Consider the following 24,090-nt stretch of genomic DNA (forward strand, 5'->3'; position numbering starts at 1 on the left):
GGATTCCATCGCATTGAGTCATGGCTGCTAAAGAGGAGTCAAACTACATTCATTCTACAATGAAGATGCAAGGTGGGATTTACAAATGGGTGAACGGTCAATGGAGGGTGAGAACTTTCTCAATGTGAGGACCCGGAGATGCCAATTTGGGCCTCATTCCACAAAGAAAATCCAGATACAAATAGCCATAACAACGACAAAAACAACCACTCTCTTCCTTGAATGTATCAAACCGCTCTGCAGGCAGTATTCCTTACCTCTTTTCCTGGCAAGGGATGGCACCCCAGAGATCAAGCCCGTCCTCCGTCAATGTCCCGGTCTGGGTTAAGGAAGACAAAGTGAAGACAACATTAGGAAAACAAAAGTTATTTTTGGCTTGGTTTCAATAGGAGGTGGTGTCGGGTGGAAAAGTTTCAAAAGGGGTAGAAATTGGGGTCTGGAGGGCAGGGGTCCAAAGTGGGATGGATTGATGGATGGATGGACAGATGGATAGATGGATGGACGGATGGATGGATGGACGGATGGACGGATGGACGGATGGATAGATGGATGGATAGATGGATGGATGGATGGACGGATGGACGGATGGACGGATGGACGGATAGACAGATGGATAGATGGATGGACAGATGGATGGACAGATGGATGGATGGACGGATGGACGGATGGACGGATGGACGAATGGACGGATGGACGGATGGATAGATGGATGGATAGATGGATGGACGGATGGATGGATGGATGGATGGATGGACAGATGGATGGATGGATGGACAGATGGATGGATAGATGGACGGATAGATGGACGGATAGATAGATGGATAGATGGACGGATAGATGGACGGATGGATGGACGTATGGATGGATGGATGGATAGACGGATGGATAGATGGATACATGGACAGATGGACAGACAGACAGACAGACGGATGGATAGATGGATAGATGGATGAAATTGTATGGTTAGGGTCTGGCTGGGTCCTATTAAGGCTTGACAGGACTGAAGATAGCAACAAAGATGAAGACTGGATTAACTTTGGTATGTAAAGTGCTGATGAAGAAAAACTGCTGAACAAGCATAACTAACCTGAGAACTGAGGCTGCTAAAAAAAGCCAATTGGATTTTGATCTGCTGATCTGCATCAATAGGAGTCTAGTGCCTAGATCCAGGGACGTCATGCTACCCATGCTCTATTCTACTCTGCCTTGGTCAGACCACATTACCTGGAATCACACTATGTCCAATTCTGGGCACCGTAGCTGAAGGGAGATGTTGACAAACTGGATGATGTTACTTGGAAACTGCTCTGAAGCCCCTTTTTGTTGTAGAGAACAAAGTTCTCTACACTGCAGTACATCTACACTGCAGAATCAAGGCAGTTTGACTGCCAAGGCTCAATGCTATGGGATCCTGAGAGTTATAGTTTGGTGAGGCACCAAACTATACAAGCTAAAGGCCTTGTAAAAACAACAATTCCCAAGATGCCATTGTATTGAGCCATGACCTCCTCTCTCTGGTTGCCCCAAATCAGCCGGAATATCAAGAAACACACCTTGTCAAAGCAGACCATGTTGATCTGCCCACAGATGTTGATTCTTTGAGGGCTGATGCAGAAGATCTTCTTCTTCTTGAGCCTCCGCTGGGCATAGACAATGCCGGTGGTCAAGGCGGCTGGAATGGCCGGAGGGACAGCAACCGTCAAGAGGAGGAGGGACATGGCCACTGTGTCCGACGCAGGCCTCTGGGGAAACAGGGACAAACACATCAAGCAGTGCATGAGAAGAAGTGAACAAGGGGGACATCCAAGCAGGATTTCTGAGAGAATCCAAAGGTTATTGGCATGGAATGGAGGAGGAGCAAGAAGGCCCTTTTCTCTGGACAACACAAGTGCCCTCGCATTGCCAGATATAAAAGGTGGGGCTTATTTGAGAAATAAAATCCCAAAACACTAAACACCAAATGTAGTTGGAATGTGATTAAAAAGCCCAAAACAAAAGCTGCACTAAGCTGGAACTTTCTTCTGGCCGAAAAACCCTTTTGAAAACCCTCTGGCCACCACCAAACTTAAAAGCACTGATAAGCCCTTGGCTTACTTGAAGTATCGTAGGCAAAAGTGTGTTTGAATAGCCCTCAGGCTTGTGTTCTGAGGTAACACTAAAAGATTGTTTTTTAAATTATACGCTGCCACCATTTATACTCTTGTTCGCTGCCAAAGCACTGCTTTTAAAACTTCGCCCACAGAAGCACACGTGAGGCAGATGTTGTGAGCAACAAAACAAATATGTTTATTTAAGAGAACTTAAACAAATCAGATATAAAGCTTAGATGTTTCAAAGTACTGACTTAAAAGTGTATGGTTACTTTAAGCAATTCAGACTTAGTTACACAGGAACACTTCTCTCTCCCTCCACAGAATTTACTAACAGGATTGCTTCTCTGAAAATAATTCTAAAACACCTCCACAGATAGTCCTACCCTGGATCTATCTCTACATGCCTCCACCAGCTATGTTTTCTGCTGCTCTAAACACTATGACACAAAAGAGTAATGGATTCAAATTGCAGGAAAAGGCTGTGCCGCAGCTGGCTGGGAGTATGCTGCATTAAGATGACTACTGACTGAAAGGTCATGCATTTGAAGCCAGCCTGGGTTGGAATGAGCTTCTGACCAATTTGTGTAGCTTGCTCTCAACCTTTGCAGTCCAAAAGACAGTTGCATCTGTCAAGTAGGAAATTTAGATACCGCTTATGCAGGAAGGCTAATTTAACTAATTTACGAGGCCATACAAATCTCCATGCAAAGAATGAGGAAGTACTTCATCAGTCTCACAAATGGCCGGTGAAGGGACAGCGCCCCTGGTGGCCAGAATACCCTCATGAAAGCTGGAAAGTTAAATAGCCTCTGTGTGTCTGTCTATATATTTTGTGTGTCTCTGGCATTGAATGTTTGCCATGTATATGTACATTGTAATCCACCCTGAATCCCCTGCGGGGTGAGAAGGGTGGAATATAAATGCTGTCAATAAATAAATAAAATGCTGAGTTGCAACAGCCGTATTGGCAAATTGAGGCTCCGGAGGAACAGGCTGAGCAGTTTCTGGATTCCTTTTTCAAATATTTTTGGTAAAGATAAAACCAAGCCAGGCTTGACCCAACCTTCCCTTGAAAGACATGTTCAGTGTCCACAATAGATGTTTGAGTGCCTACTGATGAACAGAAGGGAGAAATTGGAAGAGGAAAGTGGGAAGGAGGCAACTTCAGTCTCCCAAAAAGCATATGATCCCAAGCAGAGAATACCAGGAGTCAATTTCTGACAGGATGAAGACGTCACAAATTCCCTCTGTGACATCCTGACTGAATTACCCTGGCTGAATCAATTCTCTCTCTGTGACATTTTGAAGCCAGCTGAGGGTGCTGGGAACCTTGTATTGGAACTTGTGAAGTGTAAAGATCCCTTACCTTGCCAGCCTGGATGGCAGGGCCTAGGAGAGACAGGCCAGTTAGTTGCAGCTTTGGTGGGCCTGGCAGAGGGTTCAGGGAAAACACCATTTTGGAGAGGGGGAGTGGCCTAGGCCTGGGTTAGCATTAGAGCAGCCAGGATTGGTTTAGAAAAGGGGGCGGAGTTTAGAAAGGTTTGGAGGGAAAGAAAGAGGCTTTTTCAGACAGTCTGTTGTTGTGGGAGAGTAGGACTAGGAAGGTAGTTTAGGAGTTCGTGTTTTAAGATTAGTTAAGGGAAGGCAGTTTGCCTGAGGTTTGCCAGCGAAGTAAGCTGTAGCAAACTGGTAACAGCTATTAGGGAAAGAATAGCTAGATTTGTAGTTAGCTAGGCCACAGTTGAGGGTAGCTAAGCTACAGTTGTATCTTGGCAGAGATTCAGATCCTGTCAAGTATACTTGGTTTAAAAGAGAAGAAAATCTCTATATTTGTAACAAAGACAGAACCATTCACATGTAACCGTTACGCTTGCAAGACAAACCAGAATTTCCTCTGTAACCACCAAGATTTTAAACAGCACTTACTTTCTGTATTCCATCAATAAACTTTTCTTGTTCATTTTACAACTTTAAAAGCCTGAGTCCAGTGTGCCTTTGTGGCTATAGTCCCTTTTTCAAACAACCTCAATTGTTTTCCTTTAAAGAAGAAAATAATAAAACACAGTGCTTGGTGGTCTTAAAAACCCTTTTAATATTTTAAACAGCTAGGGTGTTCCTGTGCATTGCAGTTTATGGTGGCAGCGGAAGTTAATTAGTGAGAGATATCCCCTCAAGCGTTATATAGGTGCCAGTGAATTCTTTATATTGGAGGGACAGTTGGTGGGATTTGTTTTCTCCCCTGTCAAGATATTGTTTGCCATACACGTGCCTTTATATGAAGCAACAAGTTCTAATAAGGAAACTGAGAAGAGGGGGGAGATGGGCAGGAAAGGTGTCTAAAAGGAAGTGGTGGTGGGAAAAAGTCAGTAGTGTCTTTCTTTGCTGCAGAGATACAAGCCATATATCCATTTCAAAGCAGAACCGGCTTGTGAGTGGTTATTTAATATTGCTATATAGACCCTACAGTCTGACAGAGAAACATCAGGTTCCTCCTTGGTGTTGAAAGTCTTCAGAGCACGTTCCTACCACCCTTGAAGGCAATGTGACCCCTTCTCCTCCTCCCATGGAGAGGACAGCAGACTGCCACTCTCTCCCTGGACATTAGGGAAGGAAGGGGGCTCGGGATTGGGTTTTGCTGCCCAAACTCACCCCTCGACTCCCAAAAACGGCTGCTGCGTAGACCAGTCCTATGAGCCCAATGACGACCAAGCCGACAATGAAGAGGAAGGCCTCTTTGTAGAGGCGGAAGTTCATGGGCTTGGGGTAGAGGATGGACCGCACCAAGTCCCCCTTCGCTGTGTTGAAACCTGTGGGAAGACACTCAAAGGATTAACACATGCGACTCGCAGCAGGTGTTGAGAGCCCTCCAGCAACGCCATTCAAGGAGATGAACAAGGTGGAAAGGAAAGAGGAGGAGGTCAAAGGAAATTATGAATCTCTATGAGGAGCAGCTCTGGAAACTGTGGAGGTTTAGCTTTGAGAATATAAGGCTGGGAAAGAGGGACATAAGGGCCAAGTTTAGCTATTTGGAAGGAGGTCCCATTGAGGAGAAGGGGCCAGCTTGTTTTCTGCTGCTCTGGGAAACAGGGTGCAATGGATTCTGAACATGAGGAAGAACTTCCTGACTGTGAGAGCCGTTCAGCAGTGGAACTCTCTGCCCCGGAGTGTGGTGGAGGCTCCTTCTTTGGAAGCTTTTAAGCAGAGGCTGGATGGCCATCTGTCAAGGGTGATTTGAATGCAATATTCCTGCTTCTTGGCAGAATGGGGTTGGACTGGATGGCCCATGAGGTCTCTTCCAACTCTTTGATTCTATGATTCTATGATTCTATGATTCTATGTCCATGCAAAGAGATTCCACCTCAACATGAGGGTCCTGATAATCGGAGCTATTCAGCAGTGGAATCTGCTTGGAGTCTCTTGGAAGTTCATAGAATCATAGAATCATAGAGTTGGAAGAGACCTCATGGGCCATCCAGTCCAACCCCATTCTGCCAAGAAGCAGGAATATTGCATTCAAATCACCCCTGACAGATAGCCATCCATCTTTGAAGCAGAGACTTGATGGCCATCTGTCTGGAGTGCTTGGATAGTTTTTCTTTTTTTATTTATGTAAACATAATACAATTGTTTTGTCACATTTTCTATTTCCAGATCTATAACCATAACGCATAACTCAGTGAGGCAATGGGTTAAACTCTTGTGCCAGCTGAACTGCTGACCTTCTCTTCTGCAGGCTAAACATTTGTTGTTGTTCATTCGTTCAGTCGCCGCCGACTCTTCGTGACCTCATGGACCAGCCCACGCCAGAGCTCCCTGTCGGCCGTCACCACCCCCAGCTCCTTCAAGGTCAGTCTAGTCACTTCAAGGATGCCATCCATCCGCTTTGCCCTTGGTCGGCCCCTCTTCCTTTTGCCTTCCATTTTCCCCAGCATAATTGTCTTCTCTAGGTGACCTCATTAACCAGTCCACGCCAGAGCTCCCTGTCAGCCATCACCACCCCCAGCTCCTTCAAGGTCAATCCAGTCCCTTCAAGGATGCCACCCACCCACCTTGCCCTTGGTCGGCCCCTCTTCCTTTTGCCTTCCACCTTCCCCAACATCATTCCCTTCTCTAGGCTTTGCTGTCTCCTCATGATGTGGCCAAAGGACTTCAACTTTGTCTCTAGTCTCCTTCCCTCCAGTGAGCAGTCGGGCTTTCTTTCCTGGAGGATGGACTGGTTGGATCTTCTCGCAGTCCAAGGCACTCTCAGAACTTTCCTCATACCCAGCTCTTTAAGCTGCTCCTCATGGGGCTTGTTCTCCAAACCCCTGATCATTTTAGTCGCCCGTTCTCTTTCTCTCAGCTACAAACAGAAAGTAGCCTTCCTCTTCCTCAAAAGATGGAGCAAAGCCTCTCACCTGTCTGCAACACGACAGCTCTGGCTGGCCCTTTGCTGCTGTGCCTGGTCTGTATGACCTCTGTGCCACAGAAGAGGACGTGGCGCCGGTGGTCCTCCAGGCTGTGCTTCTTCCAGGGCTGGACATTGTCCACTTGGGGTAAAGGGGTCTTGGTCACCGGGACACTCTCACCTGCAAAGGCACCCCAAAACCCCACACACACCTTGGATCAGTCCACCTGGGCAGGAGACGTTGCCAAGCAAGACACAGAACTGCCACATTGGAGCCATAATGTTTCTGGGGAAAAGCATCATAGCATCATAGCATTTCAAGGCAACAGTGTCATAACAGTATAGCAATTCAAGGCAAAAGCATGATAGAATCACAAGGCAAAAGTAACATAGTGCTACAGCATTTCAGAGTAAAAGTGGTTGTCTCGTTTCAAGACAAAAGCATAAACACATCATAGCCTTTCAGGACAAAAGCGTCATTTCTACATAGCGGAACAAGCCTGGGCATACTTGGGCCCTCCGGGTGTTTTAGACTTCAATTCCCACAATTCCTAACAGCCTACCACTGGAGTTTGGTGGAAAGGAGTAGTAGAATTGGGTGTCATGGATGACTTCACCCAGTGGTTTCATGTAGATGTTGAAGAGCATGGGGGATAGAACAGAACCTTGTGGGACCCTACAGGTCAATGGCCACAGGTCCAAGGACGTTTTCCCCAGCTTCACCAACTGGGAGCCACTGCAAAACAATGCCTCCAAGACCCATTCTGGAGAGCCGCCCCAGAAGGATACCATGCCACTCCTTCCCACCTGCTACTAAGGAGGCTGTCGAGGTCCTGAACCGGTGCTTGGCCGCTGTGACGGTTTGGATGGGGGCAAACAAATTGAAATTGAATCCAGACAAGACAGAGGTACTCCTGGTCAGTCGTAAGGCCGAACAGGGCATAGGGTTACAGCCTGTGTTGGATGGGGTCACACTCCCCCTGAAGATGCAGGTTCGCAGTTTGGGTGTGACCCTGGACTCATCGCTGAGCCTGGAACCCCAGGTTTCGGCGGTGACCAGGGGAGCATTCGCACAGTTAAAACTTGTGCGCCAACTGCGACCGTACCTTGGGAAGTCTGACTTGGCCACGGTAGTCCACGCTCTGGTTACATCCCGTCTTGACTACTGCAACGCTCTCTACGTGGGGTTGCCTTTGAAGACGGCTCAGAAGCTTCAACTAGTCCAACGTTCGGCAGCCATGATTCTAACGGGAGCGGAACGCAGAGAGCACACAACCCCCCTGTTGCGCCAACTCCACTGGCTGCCGATTTGCTACCGGGCCCAATTCAAAGTGCTGGCGTTGGCCTTTAAAGCCCTAAACGGTTCTGGCCCAACCTACCTATCCGAACGTATCTCGGCCTATCAGCCCACCAGGACCCTAAGATCTTCTGGGGAGGCCTTGCTCTCTATCCCGCCTGCTTCACAGGTGCGGCTGGCGGGGACGAGAGACAGGGCCTTTTCTGTGGTGGCCCCTCGGCTCTGGAACGCCCTTCCCATGGAGGTAAGATCAGCCTCCTCGCTGATGGTATTCCGAAAAAGACTAAAAACTTGGATGTTCAAGCAGGCATTTGGTTAATTCGGTGCAATGAATGTGTCGACTACGGATTGGTAATATGGATGATGCAATTGGACCACGATTTTAGTTAGGAGATGTATTGGATTGTGATTTATGTGAAATATTGTGTATTATGTTTTTTACGGTTTTAATTGTATACTGTGTACTGTATATTCTGTTGTAAACCGCGTTGAGTCGCCAGTTAGGCTGAGAAACGGCGGTATACAAGGACAGTAAATTAAATAAATAAATAAATATCGAAAGCCGCTGAGATGTCCAGGAGAACCAACAGGGACACACTTTTCCTTGTCTAGCTCCCTTCGGAAGTCATCCACCAAGGCGACCAATGCCATCTCCATACCGTGGCCAGGCCTAAAACCAGACTGCGATGGATCTAGATAATCGGTGTCGTCCAAGAATCACTGGAGATGGGAGGCCACCATCCGCTCTAGAACCTTGCCCAAAAAGGGGAGGTTAGAAATTGGCCGGTATTTCTGCTGCCTGATGCCAAAAGCAGTACTTGTTTGGAAAGAGGAGCAAGAGAAAGGAGAGATGGAGGACAAAGACCATGATTTTGCACCTGTGAGCATGCCTTCGTCAACCACGCAGCTTCCCTCCAGAAGGATGGCATCGCAGGGCATGGAGAGCCTCTGCCCTTCCAAGAGCAGGATGTCTCCAGGGACCAAGTGGCAGGACTCCGACTGGTGCCCACCTGTGAAAAGATGAAATCCAGGAAAGCAAGAACATTCAATTGTTGTCATTGCTATATGCCCACGTTGGGTTGTGCCAATCCCCTCCTGTGGTTTTCCTTCACTGAAAGGGACCTCCAAAGGCCATCCAGTCCAACCCATTTCCACAGGCAAGAAGACACAATCAAAGTCGCCCCAATGGATGGCCACCAAGCCTCTGTAGAAAAACCCCCAGGAAGGAGGCAACCTATTCTCACCTTCAGGTTGAGTCCAGACCATGACTTGGACTTTGTTGTGCTCCTCCACCAAATTGTGCAATTTGACGGATTGCTGTGGAAAATGGAAAGAAAAGGTGGAGAGATTACATGAGAGCCACGATTAAAGAGCTGGAAGGCTCTCAAAGATGGAGAGAGTTTGCGTCTAGTGATGCAGAGACCAGAACATAAACCAGTAGACTCAGGTGCAAGAAAAGAGGCTCTATTTAAATATGAGGAGGACATCGTGTCTAGATCTAGGGAAGTAATGCTACCCCTCTATTCTGCTTTGGTTAGATCACATCTGGAATATTGTGTCCAATTCTGGGCACCACAATTCAAGAGAGATATTGACAAGCTGGGATGTGTCCAGAGGAGGGCGACTAAAATGATCAAGGGTCTGGAGAACAAGCCCTATGAGGAGCGGCTTAGGGAACTGGGCATGTTTAGCCTGAAGAAGAGAAGGCTGAGAGGAGATATGATAGCCATGTAGAAATATGTGAGAGGAAGCCACAGGGAGGAGGAGGGAGCAAGCTTGTTTTCTGCTCCCCTGGAGACCAGGACGCAATGGAACAATGGCTTCAAACTACAAGAGAGGAAATTCCATCTGAACATTAGGAAGAACTTCCTGACTGTGAGAGCCGTTCAGCAGTGGAACTCTCTGCCCCAGAGTGTGGTGGAGGCTCCTTCTTTGGAAGCTTTTAAGCAGAGGCTGGATGGCCATCTGTCAGGGGTGATTTGAATGCAATATTCCTGCTTCTTGGCAGAATGGGGTTGGACTGGATGGCCCATGAGGTCTCTTCCAACTCTAGGATTCTATGATTCTATGATTTCTGACAGGAAAAGCCATGGACAGTAGCATAGACTTTCTCAGGGAAGAAAGTGGACTCTCCATCTTTGGTGGTTCTTAAACCGAGGTTCTTCTTGAAAAGTTTTAAGACAGTGTTTCTCAACTTCCCTAATGCCGTGGCCCCTTACGACAGTTCCTCCTGTTGTGGTGACCCTCAACCATCACATTATTTTCATTGCTACTTGTGACAGCGGGTCAGGCCTCACTTGTATGTGAATGTACAGTTGAATTGTTTGGCTATCTATTGCTTTCTATCAATGTTGTTTGCATCTGTTGAATTGCCTTCCCTGCTTAATGGTTGGCTCCTCCCCTTCCTGGGGAAGAGTTCAGGGCTTTCTTTTCATTCCACCATCAGACAGCTTTATAGACGGACGTGAGAAAGACTTGGCTCTAAAGCCCTTGTTTAAGCTATCTCTCATCACCAGTTCTCAGGTTTTTAGCCTTGAGACTCACACCATGCCCAGATTTCCCTGGACGACGTTGAGGAGTCTCAAGCACCTTCAAACAAGTCCTTTGGCACCAGTGGAAGACTTTGTGCCTTCAAATATAGGCCATTTGGACTGGAGTTGTGGATGCCATGTATGATAGCCATGTATAAATATGTGAGAGGAAGCCACAGGGAGGAGGGAGCAAGCTTGTTTTCTGCTTCCCTGGAGACTAGGACGCAATGGAACAATGGCTTCAAACTACAAGAGAGGAGATTCCATCTGAACATTAGGAAGAACTTCCTGACTGTGAGAGCCGTTCAGCAGTGGAACTCTCTGCCCCGGAGTGTGGTGGAGGCTCCTTCTTTGGAAGCTTTTAAGCAGAGGCTGGATGGCCATCTGTCAGGGGTGATTTGAATGCAATATTCCTGCTTCTTGGCAGAATGGGGTTGGATTGGATGGCCCAAGAGGTCTCTTCCAACTCTTTGATTCTATGATTCTATTCTATGATTCTATGCTCTGGCATTCACATCCATTGAGAAAAGAGGGAACTTGGAAAGTTTCTCAGCTGCAAACTCCTTGGACCCAAGGCTTCAGAGACTGTAATGTATATTTTCTTTACTCCTGTTGAAACATCAAGTTTATGCCCAAGAAAGATAACTCATTATGAACAATAAAGACCATTTCAAGTTATCTGTTGTGTCTTGGTCCTTGGAAGTTCCAGTTTCCTAAAGGAGGGCAAGAAGCAATCCCCTGGGGAGAGATATCACGTCCATATATCTTTCACTAAGACCAATAGACCCCATGCGCAACAGCACACTACTTCATAACGGTTGTTTTGCTTCTGTTATAAATCGTCATGTAAATATATGATACGCAGGATGTATTTTCATTCCCTGGACCAAACTAGGCACAAATAACCAATATGACCAAATGTGGACACTGGTGGTGTTTAGACCTTGACGTTTTGGGAGTTGTAGTTGCTGGGATTGATAGTTCACCTACAATCAAAGAGCATTCTGAACTCCACCAATGATGGAATTGGGTCAAACTTGGCACACAGAACTCCCATGACCAACAGAAAATACTGGAAGGGTTTCGTGGAAGGCACAGACCTTGAGTTGTTTGAGCACTGTGGACTCAAACAATGATGGATCTGGACCGAACTTGGCACAGACACTCAATATGCCCAAATGTGAACACTGGTGGAGTTTGGGGAAAATAGACCTTGACATTTGGGAGTTGTCATTGCTGGGATGTATAATTCACCTAATTATTTACTACTATTCTTGTATACCGCTGTATCTCAAGCCCGAGGGCGACTCACAGCGGTTTCCAAACAGCAAAGACCATAAAAACAGCAATCATTAATATACAATAACAGTTAAATTACACATTGCCATTAATAATTAATAAGCAATCATCAATACACAGTTATCCCAAATCCCATCCCTGATCGCCTCATCATCCAAACGTGATCCAAATTCGTTGTCCATTGTTCCGTTCCTATGTTCACATTTCCAAAATTGCACTGAATTACTCAAACGCCTGCACAAACATCCAGGTCTTCAACTTTCTACGGAATGCCATGGGAGATGGTGCCAGCCTAACGTCTACAGGAAGGGCGTTCCACAGCCGAGGAGCCACCACCAAGAAGGCCCTATCTCTTGTCCCCGCCAACCGTGCTTGAGAGGCTGGCGGGATCGAGAGCAGGGTCTCCCCGGAAGATCTCAAAGTCCGGGTGGGTTCATAGGCAGAGATGCGGTCGGATAGGTATCTTGGGCCAGAACCGTTTAGGGCTTTATAGGCCAGTACCAACACCTTGAATTGGGCCCGGTAGCAAATCGGCAGCCAGTGGAGCATGCCTAAACATGCCTAGAGGAAGGCACATCAAGCCAACCCCATCTGAGACCGCCTTCCACCTGGAAAATGATGCCCTCACTGCGGGAGAACATGCAGGTCAAAAATAGGGCTTCACAGTCACCTACAGACCCACCACCAGAACACCGATCTTGGAAGACAATCCTACTTGGACTACGAGGGATCACCTAAGTAAGTAAATAAGTAAGTTCACCTACAATCAAAGAGCATTCTGAACCCCACCAATGATAGATTTGGGCCAAACTTCCCACACAGAACACATATCCCTTGAAGGGACTTGCTGGCGCGAGCCTCCCTCTCGCTTTGCACCCTCTCCCTCGCCTGCACATGCACCCCATGCTGCCATGGTCCGAGCATGCATGTTCTCCCCTCCCCACTTTGAGTCTCAGAAACAACCCTCCCCTTGGTCAGCTGAGAGGCCGGCCAATCACAGTGGAGGAGGGCTTTTGGTGGAAGGATTCACTGTTTCCAAAAAGGAAGAGAAGGACAGGCGGAGAGATTTTCAGCCTTCTCTGCCAAAGGGGTTCCTCAGAACATCAGAAATACCTGTTTCCTGATGGTCTTTGGTAGTTGGGTCCTGAATGCTAAGGAACCTCTTTGCTTTGGTCAGTTTCAGGAACTTTACTTACTTACTTACTTAGGCGATCCCTCGTTGGACGAGTAAGATGGTCTTCCATCATGGGTTTCCTTGTGGGTCCGTAGGTGGCTGTGGAGCCCTATTCTTGCTCTGCATCTTCTTCCGCAGTGAGGAGGGCATTGGTTTCCAGGTGGAAGGCGGTCCCGGTCGGGGTTGGCTTGACGCGCCTTCCTCCTGGCACGTTTCTCTCTTTCACCCTCCACCCGTGCCTCCTCGAATTCTGCAGCACTGCTGGTCACAGCTGACCTCCAGCTGGAGCGCTCAAGGGCCAGGGCTTCCCAGTTCTCAGTGTCTATGCCAGAGTTTTTAAGGTTGGCTTTGAGCCCATCTTTAAATCTCTTTTCCTGCCCACCAACATTCCGTTTTCTGTTCTTGAGTTCGGAGTAGAGCAACTGCTTTGGGAGACGGTGGTCAGGCATCCGGACAACGTGGCCTGTCCAGCGGAGTTGATGTTGGAGGACCATCGCTTCAATGCTGGTGGTCTTTGCTTCCTCCAGCACGCTGACGTTTGTCCGCTTGTCTTCCCAGGAGATTTGCAGGATTTTCCGGAGGCAGCGCTGATGGAATCGTTCCAGGAGCTGCATGTGACGTCTGTAGACAGTCCACGTCTCACAGGCGTAGAGCAGGGTTGGGAGGACAATAGCTTTATAGACAAGCACCTTAGTATCCCTACGGATGTCCCGGTCCTCAAACACTCTCTGCTTCATTCGAGAAAATGCTGCACTTGCAGAGCTCAGGCGGTGTTGTATTTCGGCGTCAATGTTGACTTTGGTGGAGAGGTGGCTGCCAAGGTAGCGGAAATGGTCGACATTTTCTAAAGTTACACCATTAAGCTGTATCTCTGGCATTGGAGAGGGGACGGCTGGTGACTGCTGGAACAGCACTTTGGTTTTCTCGATGTTCAGTGACAGGCCAAGTTTTGTGTATGCAAAGATACAGAATGGGGGACGCCTGGCTCGAGAGCAGTACGTGTGAAAAAGATCTTGGAGTCCTCGTGGACAACAAGTTAAACATGAGCCAACAATGTGATGTGGCGGCAAAAAAAGCCAATGGGATTTTGGCCTGCATCAATAGAAGCCTAGTGTCTAGATCTAAGGAAGTCATGCTACCCCTCTATTCTGCTTTGGTTAGACCACATCTGGAATATTGTGTCCAATTCTGGGCACCACAATTCAAGAGAGATATTGACAAGCTGGAAAGTGTCCAGAGGAGGGCGACTAAAATGATCAAGGGTCTGGAGAACAAGCCCTATGAGGAGCGGCTTAGGGAACTGGGCATGTTTAGCCTGAAGAAGAGAAGGCTGAGAGGAGACATGATAGCCATGTATAAATATGTGAGAGGAAGCCACAGGGAGGAGGGAGCAAGCTTGTTTTCTGCTTCCTTGGAGACTAGGACACGGAACAATGGCTTCAAACTACAAGAAAGGAGATTCCATCTGAACATTAGGAAGAACTTCCTGACTGTGAGAGCCGTTCAGCAGTGGAACTCTCTGCCCCGGAGTGTGGTGGAGGCTCCTTCCTTGGAAGCTTTTAAACAGAGGCTGGATGGCCATCTGTCAGGGGTGATTTGAATGCAATATTCCTGCTTCTTGGCAGAATGGGGTTGGACTGGATGATGGCCCAGGAGGTCTCTTCCAACTCTTTGGTTCTATGATTCTATGATTCTGCAAAGGTGTTGAGAGTGGCTTGTAGATCTTCTTCTGTATGCGCACAGACGACATTGTCATCAGCATACTGGAGTTCTATAACAGATGTTGTTGTGACCTTGGTTTTGGCTTTCAGTCTGCTGAGGTTAAATAGCTTGCCATCTGTCCAATAGATGATTTCCACTCCGGTGGGAAGCTTCCCATCAACAAGGTGAAGTATCATGGTGATGAAGATGGAGAATAAAGTTGGGGCAATAACACATCCCTGTTTGACACCCGAGGAACTGGTGAAGAAACACTCATAAAAACAGAGGAAATCATCCGCACCTGTAAAATGGAGATATTTCCCCCTCCATATTGCCAAGTAGAAATTTAAAAAATCCTTTCCGTAAACAGAAAAGAAAACTAAGCCATGACATACGTTGCATAACTTTATACACAAAAGCCTTCACCTGAAATAGTTTCTTACGAGTGGTTTTGGGACGGTCCGTGTGTCAGAAATCTTTTGTTTCTTGTGTTGATTTATTAAACATTGGCTCCATTCAGGCTTCTGTTCCCAAGAACAAGGAAGGCTGATGGGAGGAAACAGCCCTTGTCACTCTTATGAACAGAAGGATGAATCAAATGCCTAAAGTACACAGAAACCCATTAAGAGGAGAAGCAGACGCAGAAAGCAAACAGAAGGTTAAGCCTGGCTATTCGACAAAACCAACGCAAATTGAAGGAGTCAAGAAGAACAATCTTTAACAATGTCCTAATTCCAACAGACCTCACAACCTCTGAGGATGCTTGCCATAGATGCAGGCGAAACGTCAGGAGAAATGCCTCTAGAACATGGCCCTATAGCCCGAAAAAACCCACAAGAACCTAGTGATTCCAGCCATGAAAGCCTTCGACAATACATTGAACATCTCTACGGGGAGAAACTGTTCCAAGACACAAGGAAATTGGAGAAACTAAGGACCAGGAAAGCACATCTACTGTGCTCCCTGACTTTCCTTCTACGCTGCAGAGACACAGGTACCATCCCACAATTTCTCGCAGCCAAAAGGACTTTCGAAACACCACAGGCTCATCGGATCTATGACCGCCTAGAACGCAACCTCTTACGAGAGAGAATTCACACCATCCGCAAAGAACTCGCAAACACAGACAAGGAATTGCTGCACCTCCATATCAATATCAGCCAGAAGATGAATTCCCAGGACTGGGACAAAATAGACAACCTCACTTACAGGAAAATGGAGAAAAACATGGCTGTCCACACCAACAGACAAAAACAAAAATTCCACAAACACCAAAAGCAACAGCCGAAACCAGAACTGGATCCATCACGGACCATCATCAACCTGACAGACAGACAACTCTCTGAAGACCAAGTATCCATACTAGCGAAAGGAGGAAACTTTGCTGTAACCGCCACCAGGATCCCAGTAGAAAACATCATTGCCAATGTTGAATCAGCAATTTATCGCCTCCCTGAGGAGGAAGCAGAAGAAGTACGAGCAGAAACAGCAAGGATCCTGAAAAAGGCAAAACTTCCCTCCAGTAACATTACAAGGAAGGAAAGACAAGCCATCAGAGAACTCAATTCAGATCCTGATATCCTCATTCTGCCAGCAGACAAGGGGAATACCACAGTAATCATGCATACAGAACAATACAAGGAGAAGATCAGAAAACTCCTGGACCCTACTATATACAAAAAACTCAAGCAAGACCCAACTTCCAAAATAACCAGGAAAACCAACACTCTGATAAAGAAGTCCTCAATCAACTTTGACATACGACAACAGCTATGTAAATCGGAAGCCCATCCACCCAGGCTTTATGGACTCCCAAAAATCCATAAGGAGTCCACCCCACTCAGACCCATCGTGAGTGCCATTGGATCCCACACATACGACCTAGCAAAATTTCTTGCTGCAAAGTTACAAAGCCACATTGGGCTCACTACACACTACATCAAGGACTCAGCCCACTTCATAGAAAAAAATCAGCAATCTCAAGCTAAATACCAATGACAAACTGATCAGCTTCGATGTGGTATCTCTATTGACCATGGTCCCGGTAGCAGACACCATGGCACTCATCAACCAGAGGTTCCCAGAAGACATCACGGCTCTGTTTCACCATTGCCTTACCACCAGCTACTTTCAGTGGGACAATGAATTCTACGAACAGAAAGATGGAGTAGCTATGGGGAGCCCTCTCAGCCCGGTCATAACTAACTTCTACATGGAACACTTTGAAAAACAAGCCCTGGAGACAGCAACCAAAAAACCCACGATATGGTTCAGAGATGTGGATGACACCTTCACCATTTGGAGCCATGGAGAAGAAGAACTCAACAGGTTCCTGGAACATCCACCCAAACATCCAATTCACCATGGAAAAGGAAAATGAAGGAAGACTGCCTTTTCTAGATGTCCTAGTCATCCGCAAACCAGATCAACAATTGGGTCACACCGTCTACAGAAAACCCACACACATAGATAGATATCTACATCAAAACTCCAACCATCACCCAAGTCAAAAAAGAAGCCCCATTAAAGCCTTGGCAGACCGTGCAAAAAGAATCTGCGAAGCCCACCTCCTCCAAGATGAACCGAACCACCTCAACTGGGCTCTACAGGCCAATGGAGACTCCACCTCAGACATCAGAGGAGCTGCAAGACAACCAAGAAGAAGCCACGAGAGTCAAGACAAAGATCCTCCCAGAGGGAAAGTGTTCCTGCCACACATCAAGGGAACCACTGACCGAAGAGGGAAGCTGATGAGGAAACACAACATACAAACAATCTACAGACCCACCAAGAAAATCCAACAAATGCTACGTTCAGCAAAGGACAAGAGGGATCCTCTCACCTCTGCAGGAGTCTACCATTGTGTACCATGCAGCTGTGGACAAGAAGTCTACATAGGGACCACCAAACGCAGCGCCCAGACACGCATCAAGGAACATGAAAGGCACTGCAGACTCCTTCAACCAGAGATGTCAGCCAGAGCAGAGCACCTGAGGAACCAGCCTGGACACAGCAGATTATTTGAGAACACAGAAATGCTGAAACACTCTAACAACCACCATGTCAGACTACACAGGGAAGCCATTGAAATCCACAAGAAGCAGGTGGACAATTTCAACAGAAAGGAAGAGACCATGAAAATGAACAAAATCTGGCGACCAGTATTAAAAAAACTCTAAAATTACAACAGCAAAACAACAGAGAGGAAACAACCAGGCACATCTTAACACCTCCCAGCAAGAGATTTTCCCAGGCTCAGGCAGGCCTTCAAATGCTAGTGAAGGTGATCAGTTGAAACATTCACACGTAGCTCCAGCAGACAAGAGTCCTTTGTCCCACCCCAGCCATTCCACAGATATATAAACCCATTGTCCTAATTCCAACAGACCTCACTACCTCTGAGGATGCTTGCCATAGATGCAGGTGAAACGTCAGGAGAAATGCCTCTAGAACATGGCCCTAGAGCCTGAAAAAACCCACAAGAACCTAATCTTTAACAACACTCAATGCCTCACCGCAGCTCTTTCACGATCCCCAACTAAGGATTATTGGTTATATGATGCCAATGAACCCAGTAATCTCTGCCCTTTTGCCGTGAAAATGGACAGCCACTGTTCTGTCACACTCTGGGCCTGTAATAGCTGTACTTTTCTATAGGACGCATACTTTAAGCCCAGCGGGAAGCCAGGGGCGCCTCAAAGAGAGGTTCTCAGGGATTTTTCTGAAGTGATGGTCTTTAGAGTCTTTAATGATACAACAAAGTCTTTATTATGGAACAAACAACACATCTTCGATGGTTCAAACAACACTTCAAGGCTTTCTTAGTCTAGTCCTCAATGGACTGGCACCTGACTTTGATTAACTGTACTTTCTCTGTAGGAAAAAAACCCTGTTTAACCTCTCCCAGGCTGTTTACTATCTATGCCTCATCAGTGTGGGTCCTACTACCGATTCCAAAGGCATCTGGGTATCAAGTAGACCTACCAGCCAAGGCTTGAAGATATTTCAGCTGGAGTTCTGTGGATCTGTAGTGCTGTCCTCCCTCAGAATTCTTTGAGACCTCAGGGCTGTTTTCCTTCTGTTTGCTGTGAGGCTGAGAGGCTGTGAGCTCTCAGCCAGAGCCTTGGGACCTTTTCCCTGGAATTTCTTTTTTCCCTGGATAGTCTTGAGAAAAGAAGCTTTTCTACAGGACGAGCTGGTCTACATCCTATAGTCTAGCTTCCTTGTGTGAGACTGACCAAAAATGGCTCCTTTTCCTCCCAGAGCCCTGAACAAGGGGCGGAACCAAAGCTTAATTATGATGGACAGGTGGCCTGCCCTATGACTGCAAACAGATAACAGAAAGAAAATAAAGTTGGAGCTCCTGGTACAGCCGTACCAGCACAGCGACAGTGACATCTTCACCAGAGTGCATCCACACTGCAGGATTAGTGCAGTTTGACTCATTTTATTTATTTATTATTTATTTACAGTATTTATATTCGGCCCTTCTCACCCCACAGAGGACTCAAAGCAGATTACAATGCACATATACATGGCAAACATTCAGTGCCATAGACACACAACATATATAGACAGACACACAGAGGGTATTTAACATTCCAGCTTCATGAGAACATTCTGGCCAACAGGAGAGCTGTCACTTCACCGTCCATTTGTGACACTGATAGAGTACTTCCTCATTCTTTGCATGCTTGCTGGAGATTTTTATGGCATCATAAATTAGTTAAATTAGCCTCTGCGCAGAAGCGGTACCTATATTTCCTACTTGACAGATGCAACTATCTTTCAAGCAGCAAAGGTCAACAGCAAGCTACACAATGGTTGGAACCTCACTCCGACCTGGGCTGGCTTCGAACTCATTACCTTTTGGTCAGTAGTGACTCTCAACCAGCTGCACCACATCTCGGTGCTACCTTCCCTGGTTGAATGCTATGGAGTCCTGGGAGTTGTAGCTTGATGGGGCGCCAGCACTCTTTTGCTGAGAAGGCTAAAGAAAAGCTTGCCAACTACAACTCCCATGAGTCCATAGCACTGAACCTGGCTCAAACTATGTTCATTCTACAGTGCAAGTACGAGGGTTGAATGAAAAATAATGCCTCCACCTTCGTAACTCCTTAACAGATGGCAGTACTGATATGTGGCAGGTACTGGCTTGTTCAGTAGCCTCTCCTCTACAGTTCCATTCTGGCAGGAAGTCTTAGCATTGAATGGTTGTGTTGTTAAAGTGTGAAGTATGGAACCCTGTGCAGACGGTCGGTCAATGCGACTTAAGCAATGTGCAGTCATTGAATTCTTGACAGCAGAAGGTGTCACCCCAAAGGAGATTCATCAGAGAATGCAAGCTGTTTATGGGGATTGTATTGATGTGAGTACTGTGCGTCACTGGGCGAGTAAATTTAAAGATGTTGAGGTGACACCTTCTGCTGTCAAGAATTCAATGACTGCACATTGCTCAAGTCACATTGACCGACCATCTGCGCAGGGTTCCATACTTTGCACTTCAACAACACAACCGTTCAATGCTAAGGTTTCCCGCCAAAACAGAACTGTACAGAAGAGTCTATTGAACAAGCCAGTACCTGCTGCATACCAGTACTGCTATCTATTAAGGAGTTATGAAGGTGGAGGCATTACTCTTTATTCAACCCTCGTATGTTCATTCTACAGTGCAGATGCACCTTTGGATTCCAAAACAGAGTGTTTGAAAAGCAGAGCTGAGTTTGCCTCCTTTGTGTCCCATTCAGATTTATCCCTCAATGTCCAGAGTCATAGAATCCTAGGTTTGGAAGAGACCTCATGGGCCATCCAGTCCAATCCCTTTCTTCCAAGAAGCAGGAAAATCACATTCAAAGCACCCCCGACAGATGGCCATCCAGCCTCTGCTTAAAAGCCTCCAAAGAAGGAGCCTCCACCACACTCCGGGGCAGAGAGAGAGTTCCTCTGCTGAACAGATCTCTCTCAAGTTCTTCCTCATGTGTAGGTGGAACCTCCGTTCTTTCCTGTACTTTGAAGCCATTGCTCCATTGCGTCCAAGTCTCCAGGGCAGCAGAAAGGAAGCCTGCTCCCTCCTATGCTCCCTCCTATGACTTCCCCTCACACATTGAAACCTGGCCGTTACCATGTCTCCTCTCAGCCTTCTCTTCTGCAGGCTAAATATGCCCAGCTCTTTAAGCCGCTCCTCATAGGGCTTGTTCTCCAGACCCTTGATCCTTTGAGTCATCCTCTTCCTCTGACCACATTCCACTGGTGGCTCACCAAACTATAAATCCCAGAAATCCTTAGCATGGAACTATGACAGTTCGAGTGGAGCCACGCTGCATCCATTCAACAGTGTAGATGCACCCAGAGAAGGCTAAAGATCTTGGGAATCTACGAATCCCAGGATCCCATAGCAAGGGGTGTCAAACTGAGTGCACTTCCACCCTAAGAAACTATAGATTGCTTCTCCGTTGCAGAACAGATGCAGTTTTGGCACCACTTTACTTGCCATGGCTCAATGCTTCGGAATCCTGGGAGTTCTGGGTCTTTAGCCAAGAAGGCTAAAGACCTTGTAAAACTACAGCTCTCTTGTACCCTGGAGGTTAAAATGGTCCCAAACTGCACTATTTCCACAATGTGGATACGCCTTGAGAGCATAACAAAGGGCCAAAAAGTGCTGCCACTCTTCTTCCGGATGCATGGACAACATGGCAACAGAAGCATCAGACTCACCTGGCGCAGGTCGTAGACGGTGAGGCCAATGGAGATGATGGACAGGATGATGATGGCGATGGAATACTCAAGGTACCCTTGGGCCAGCCAGAGGGTCAGCGTGAAGGCTTGGAACACATAGAAGGGGTTCAGGATCTGTCAAGAGAGAAGAGGAGCCACAGGGTCAGAGCGATGCGCCAGGGTGCTTCTGGGGTGCAGACAGCAAATACCCCCAAAAAATCCATCTCCTTTGTATCTCTCTTTGGCGAGCTCCAGGGCTCAGTTTCTCCGTTGTTGGTTCTTCTTGTAAATGACAGAGAAAAACAGCCAGCACATGCCAAAAGGGGAAGGGTCCTCAAAAAGGTGCTGCTTGAACCCAACACTCTTCCTCCTGGCGAGAAGTCGCTCTTTGGGTGCCATAAAGAGGATTCTGTCCTGCACCTTTCAGGGCTATTCAACATCTTTATCCGTTAAGAGAGATGTTGACCCTAAGCTGGAAGAGGGCTCAAAGAATCCAGAGAAAGAGGGCTCAAAGAATCCAGGAACTGAAGAACAAGCCCTGTGAGGAGTGGCTTAAAGAGCTGGGCATGTTTAACCCCCCCCCCCCCCCATGGTCCCCCATGACCTTCTGGCAAGGAAACTAGTCCAATGTGGGATAGGCAAAACTACGGTGAAGTGGATCTGTAATTGGTTAAGTGGACGAACACAGAGAGTGCTCACTAATGCTTCCTCTTCATCTTGGAAAGAAGTGACAAGTGGAGTGCCACAAGCAGGGTTCCGTCCTGGGCCCGGTCCTGTTCAACATCTTTATTAATGACTTAGATGAAGGGCGAGAAGGCAGGATCATAAAGTTTGCAGACGACACCAAATTGGGAGGGAGAGCCAATACTCCAGAGGACAGGAGCAGGATTCAAAACGATCTTGACAGATTAGAGAGATGGGCCAAAACTAACAAAATGAAGTTCAACAGTGACAAATGCAAGATACTCCACTTTGGCAGAAAAAACGGAATGCAAAGATACAGAATGGGAGACAATGCCTGGCTCGAGAGCAGTACGTGTGAAAAAGATCTTGGAGTCCTCGTGGACAACAAGTTAAACATGAGCCAACAATGTGATGTGGCGGCAAAAAAAGCCAATGGGATTTTGGCCTGCATCAATAGGAGCATAGTGTCTAGATCTAAGGAAGTCATGCTCCCCATGCTCTATTCTGCTTTGGTTAGACCACTTTACCTGGAATATGGTGTCCAATTCTGGGCACCACAATTCAAGAGAGATATTGACAAGCTGGAATGTGTGCAGAGGAGGGCGACTAAAATGATCAAGGGTCTGGAGAACAAGCCCTATGAGGAGCGGCTTAGGGAACTGGGCATGTTTAGCCTGAAGAAGAGAAGGCTGAGAGGAGATATGATAGCCATGTATAAATATGTAAAAGAGGAAGCCACAGGGAGGAGGAGGGAGCGAGCTTGTTTTCTGCTTCCTTGGAGACTAGGACGCGGAACAATGGCTTCAAACTACAAGAGAGGAGATTCCATCTGAACATTAGGAAGAACTTCCTGACTGTGAGAGCCGTTCAGCAGTGGAACTCTCTGCCCCGGAGTGTGGTGGAGGCTCCTTCTTTGGAAGCTTTTAAGCAGAGCCTGGATGGCCATCTGTCAGGGGTTATTTGAATGCAATATTCCTGCTTCTTGGCAGAATGGGGTTGGACTGGATGGCCCATGAGGTCTCTTCCAACTCTTTGATTCTATGATTCTATGATTCTCTTTGGCGAGCTCCAAGACTCAGCTTCTTCATTGTTGCTTCTTCTTGTAAATGACAGAGAAAAACAGCCAGCACATGCCAAAAGGGGAAGGGTCCTCAAAAAGGTGCTGCTTGAACCCAACGCTCTTCCTCCTGGTGAGAAGTCGCTCTTTGGGTGCCATAAAGAGGCTTCTGTCCTGCACCTTTCAGGGCTATTCAACATCTTTATCCATGACTTTGAAGAGAGATGTTGACCCTAAGCTGGAATAGGGCTCAAAGAATCCAGAGAAAGAGGGCTCAAAGAATCCAGGAACTGAAGAACAAGCCCTATGAGGAGTGGCTTAAAGAGCTGGGCATGTTTAACCTGCAGAAGAGAAGGTGGAGAGGAGACAGGATGAGGGCCAGGGATCAAGAGGTGATGAGAAGTCCTAGGGAGGGGGAAGCAAGCTTGTTTTCTGATGCCCTGGAGACTAGGACGCAATAGAACCATGGCTTCAAATGACAGAAGAGGAGATTCCACCTGAACATTGGGAAGAACTTCCTAACTGTGTGAGAGAGTTGTTTAGCAGTGGAACTCTCTGCCCCGGGTATGGGGGGCTCCTTCTATGGAGGCTTTGAAAGAGAGACTGCATGGCCATCTGTTGGGGGTGCTTTGAATGAGATTTCCCTGCCTCTTGGCAGAATGGGGTTGGACAGGATGGTCCACAAGGTCTCTTCCAACTCTAGGATTCGATGACTCTTTGACTTGGACAATGGAATAGAAGGCATGCTGAGGACATTTGGAGGTAGGACCAAATGGAAAAGGATGGCTAATGGCCCCAGAAGAGATACGATCAGGATCCAATATGACCTTAACAGATTAGAGAGCTGATGGGCCAAAACTAACGCAATGGATTTCTCAACAGGGAGAAATGAAATGCACCGATCTAGGCGGGGTGGCACCTGGCTTGGAAACGCTCCGTGTGAAAAGGATCCAGGAGTCTTCAGAGACCACAAGCTGAACATAAGCCAAGAGTGTGAGGCAACAGCTACAAAGGCCAATGCAAATCTACACCTGGAATATTGTGTCCAATTCTGGGCACACCGCAATTGAAGAGAGATATTGACTCTAAGCTGGAATGTGTCCAGAGGAGGGCGACTCAAATGATCAAGGGTCTGGAGAACAAGCCCTATGAG

The 24,090-nt window shown here is 47.1% G+C and overlaps 1 protein-coding gene across 1 annotated transcript in view; it reads right to left on the bottom strand.

Annotated features, from left to right (window-relative positions):
* The window catches only part of ATP13A5 (ATPase 13A5), a 72,439-nt gene that overhangs the window by 30,473 nt on the left and 17,876 nt on the right, over positions 1 to 24,090 (bottom strand). Inside the window, exons 7-13 of the mRNA XM_067466143.1 lie at positions 21,197 to 21,331; positions 9,022 to 9,094; positions 8,656 to 8,787; positions 6,491 to 6,661; positions 4,743 to 4,900; positions 1,554 to 1,742; positions 258 to 319 (exon numbers count right to left, since the gene is read on the bottom strand). Coding sequence (XP_067322244.1) covers positions 258 to 319; positions 1,554 to 1,742; positions 4,743 to 4,900; positions 6,491 to 6,661; positions 8,656 to 8,787; positions 9,022 to 9,094; positions 21,197 to 21,331 — 920 coding nt within the window. The remainder of the gene's footprint in view (positions 1 to 257; positions 320 to 1,553; positions 1,743 to 4,742; positions 4,901 to 6,490; positions 6,662 to 8,655; positions 8,788 to 9,021; positions 9,095 to 21,196; positions 21,332 to 24,090) is intronic.

This window comes from Anolis sagrei, chromosome 3 (assembly GCF_037176765.1).
Source record: "Anolis sagrei isolate rAnoSag1 chromosome 3, rAnoSag1.mat, whole genome shotgun sequence".
In the NCBI taxonomy this organism is placed as follows: Eukaryota; Metazoa; Chordata; class Lepidosauria; order Squamata; family Dactyloidae; genus Anolis; species Anolis sagrei.